At 49.7% G+C, this 3,572-nt stretch overlaps 1 protein-coding gene across 1 annotated transcript; it reads left to right on the top strand.

Moving 5' to 3' along the window:
* Positions 1 to 93: 93 nt before the first annotated feature.
* Positions 94 to 2,745, top strand: TULP1 (TUB like protein 1; the record flags this gene model as incomplete). Its single annotated transcript, XM_030465332.1, has 3 exons — positions 94 to 194; positions 472 to 643; positions 2,360 to 2,745. Coding segments are annotated over 3 exons (407 nt in total), but the record flags the coding sequence as incomplete, so codon positions are not given.
* Between the last annotated feature and the right edge of the window lie 827 nt (positions 2,746 to 3,572).

Here is a 3,572-nt window from a genome sequence, read left to right as displayed (position 1 = left end):
CTGGATGGGCTGGATCCATCCCTGAGATCTCATTCAGCTGCTGCTGAGAGGCTGCAGCCAACAGCCCTGGTTTTGGGGGGATTCCTCTTGTAGGAAAACCAACGTTTTGGGGTTTCAAAGGCCCCAGGAAGATGACAGTCATCATCCCTGGGATGAACGCCGACAACGAGCGGGTCCCCATCCGTCCCCGAAATGTAAGTTGGGGTCCAGACCTGGAGATGCTCCTCAGGGGATGGGTTTGCTGAGGCTCACCTTGAATTTCACCTCTTTTGGGGCACAGAAACACCTTCAAGTGTCCCTGAAATTCAAGGCCACCTCTCTGGGAGGTGGGAGATGCCCTGTCTGGAGTTTTTTAATTTTTTTTTCCTCCATTCTGAATTCCCATCTCCCATTCTGGATCCTGCTCCAGAGAATCCCCCCCTGGGGCAGCCCATGGTGGGAATGGTGTCACCCCAACTCTGTTGTCCCCAGGATAACGACGGGCTCCTGATGCGATGGCAGAACAGGAACATGGACAACATCATCGAGCTGCACAACAAAGCCCCCGTGTGGAACGATGAGACCCAGTCCTACGTCCTCAACTTCCACGGAAGGGTCACCCACGCATCCGTCAAGAACTTCCAGATCGTGCACAGCAGTGACAGTGAGCAGGGGGAGGGGACACAGGGAGGCAGGGGGTGACACTGACATCCCCCCAGCACTTTCCTTCTCCTTTCCTTTTTCGCTTTTTTCTTTCTTTCTTTTTCGTTTTTATTTTCTTCTCCTTTTTCTTTTCCTTTTTTTTATTTTCATATTTCTTTTACTTTTCCTTTTCCTCTTTTCTTTTCCTTTTTCTTCTCTTTTCCTTTTCTTTTCCTTTCCTTTTTCATTTCCTTTTCTTCTCTTTTCTCTTTTTCTTTCTTTCTCTTTTTCTTTCTTTTTCTCTTTTTCTTTCTTTTCTCTTTTTCTTTTGTTCTCTTTTTCTTTCTTTTTCTCTTTTCTTTCTTTTTCTCTTTTTCTTTTCTTTTTCTTTCTTTTTTCTCTTTTCTTTCTTTTTCTCTTTTTCTTTCTTTTCTCTTTTTCTTTCTTTTTCTCTTTTTCTTTCTTTTTTCTTTTTTCTTTCTTTTCTCTTTTTCTTTCTTTTTCTCTTTTTCTTTCTTTTTCTCTTTTTCTTTCTTTTTCTCTTTTTCTTTCTTTTTCTCTTTTCTTTCTTTTTCTCTTTTTCTTTCTTTTCTCTTTTCTTTCTTTTTCTCTTTTCTTTCTTTTTCTCTTTTTCTTTCTTTTTCTCTTTTTCTTTCTTTTTCTCTTTTCTTCTTTTTCTCTTTTTCTTTCTTTTTCTCTTTTTCTTTCTTTTTTCTTTTTCTTTCTTTTCTCTTTTTCGTTCTTTTTCTCTTTTCTTTCTTTTTCTCTTTTTCTTTCTTTTCTCTTTTTCTTCTTTTTCTTCTTTTTTCTTTTCTTTTTCCTTTTTCTTTTCTTTTCCTTTTCCTTTTCCTTTCTTTTCCCTTTTTCTTTTCATATTTCTTACCTTTTCATATTTCTTTTTCTTTTCTTCTTCTTTGCCTTTTCCTTTCTCTTTTCTTTTTCCTTTTTCTTTGCTTTTCCTTTTCCGTTTCCTTTTCCTTTTCTCTTTCTTTTTTTTTTTTCTCTTCCTGAAATTTGGGTGACCTTGGTTTTTTTCATACTTTTTGGGATTCCTCAGCCTGGAATGACCCAGGCCAAGGCATCCAGCGGTACAAACCAGAACCCAGCGGGTTTTTGGGTTCCGGCAGAGGGAGCGCTCGGGTCACCTCTTCCCCGACAGCTCCGTTCAAGGATAAATCCTGCGTGGTGCTGATCCCCCCACCCCCACATTGCATTAAACCCACCCCCCCCAAATCATCACCCCCGCCGTGACCCCACATTGCCCGTGGGCTCACCCTGGGGTGGGCTGAGTCCCGGGGACAGTCCCGAGGGGGTGGCAGTGGCTCTGTCCCTCCCGGACCGGGCTGTTTGTCACCTGTCCGGTGCAGTCAGAAGCCCGAAGCCTCCGGGGTGTTGGGTTACGGGACAGAAAAAAACCCCTCGGGGGCCCCTGGTTATTTTTACCGATTTCCTGTCACCCGCCCTTGAGCAAGCAGTGGTCCCACGGGGGTATGGGGGGGTGTGGAATGGGACAGTGGGGTCCCTGTCCCTTGGGGGGCTGTGGCTGCCCTGGAAAGGGGTGTTGGGGGGGAGTGAAGGGTGCTGTGACTGTAGCGTGGTAATACGGTGGGGTTTTTGGTGAAGTGCTTTGCTGTATGGCACAAGAGGGGAGAAGGAGAGGGATTTGGGGAGGGGGGAGGCTGCTGCATGGGACCCCTGAGATAAGGAGGCACCCAGCCCCTCGTCCTCTCTCCTGCAGCTGACTACATCGTGATGCAGTTTGGACGTGTGGCTGATGATGCCTTCACCATGGACTACAACTACCCCCTCTGTGCCCTGCAGGCCTTTGCCATCGCCCTCTCCAGCTTCGATGGGAAGCTGGCCTGCGAGTAGGACCCCCACCAGGGGCCACCAGGATCCACCAGATGCTCCTGCATCCCCATCCTGCTCCGTCACCCCACTTTCCACCTTCTGCTGGTGAACCTCCTGAGGGGGTTGGAGGGACACGGTGCCCACCATGGGACACTCATCCAGCCACTGCCACCCTCTCTGGGCCCACTGGGGACAGATGGCTGCTCTGGGGCAGATGGCAGAGTCAAGCCTGGGGTATATTTAGCAGATGAGGCTGACTGCGAGCCCAATCTTATCCCTTTGAGACATTTCTTGGACTCGGATCCTGGAAACTCATCCCCCATGTTTGCTTGGGTATTTTTCTTTTTTTTTTTTTTTTTTTTTTTTTTTTTTTTTGGGTTCTGGTTTGTATTTTGTAGCTCAATCTCTCAGCCAAAGGGAGGGTATGGTGGTTCTTCTGAACTCATGTTCCCTCACCCCCCCTGTAGTGTGCACAAACCTTGGGCTCTGCCAAAGTTCCCAGCAAGGAACCCCCCACCCAGCTTGATGCCCTCTGGGCACCAAACCCCCTTTTTTAGCCCCATTTTGCCCCAGCACGGGTGGGTGCCCACAGTGTCTTTATTTGCCACCAGGCTCCCCATCTGCCAGCTTCTAACCCCTGGAAAAACCTTTGGGAGGGGGATTTGGGTCCCCGGGCAGCATCTTGGCACGTGCTGAGGGAAATGGGTGCTGGTGGAGCCCAGGCTGGGAGGCCACGTGAGGCAGAGTCGGCACCACCGGCACGGGGCTGGGCTGGGCCGGTGCCACCGGGAGGGACCTGGAAGGGAAAACTCTGGGTGCACCAGGAAGCACCGGGGTGACTCACCAGGTGTGGTGTGATGCTGAGTCACGCTCAGCACCTGGATGGGCTCCACTCAGCCCTCTGACCCCCATCGAGCCCTCTGTGCCTCTGCCAAGCCCCCCCTGTGCCCCCACTCAGCTCCCCAAAGCACCCACCAAGCCCCAAGGATTCTCCTCAGCACCCCTCCACTCTGTGGCATCCCTCTGGGACCCCACCACGCTGGGGGTCCCGTAGACCTCTGCTCACCCCAGGTGTCCCACTGGTACTCCTGGCTTGAGGA

The sequence above is a fragment of the Calypte anna genome, chromosome 26 (genome assembly GCF_003957555.1).
Source record: "Calypte anna isolate BGI_N300 chromosome 26, bCalAnn1_v1.p, whole genome shotgun sequence".
Taxonomy (NCBI): domain Eukaryota; kingdom Metazoa; phylum Chordata; class Aves; order Apodiformes; family Trochilidae; genus Calypte; species Calypte anna.
The sequence above is the reverse complement of the archived record's forward strand: the minus strand, read 5'-3'. Positions and strand labels throughout refer to the sequence as shown.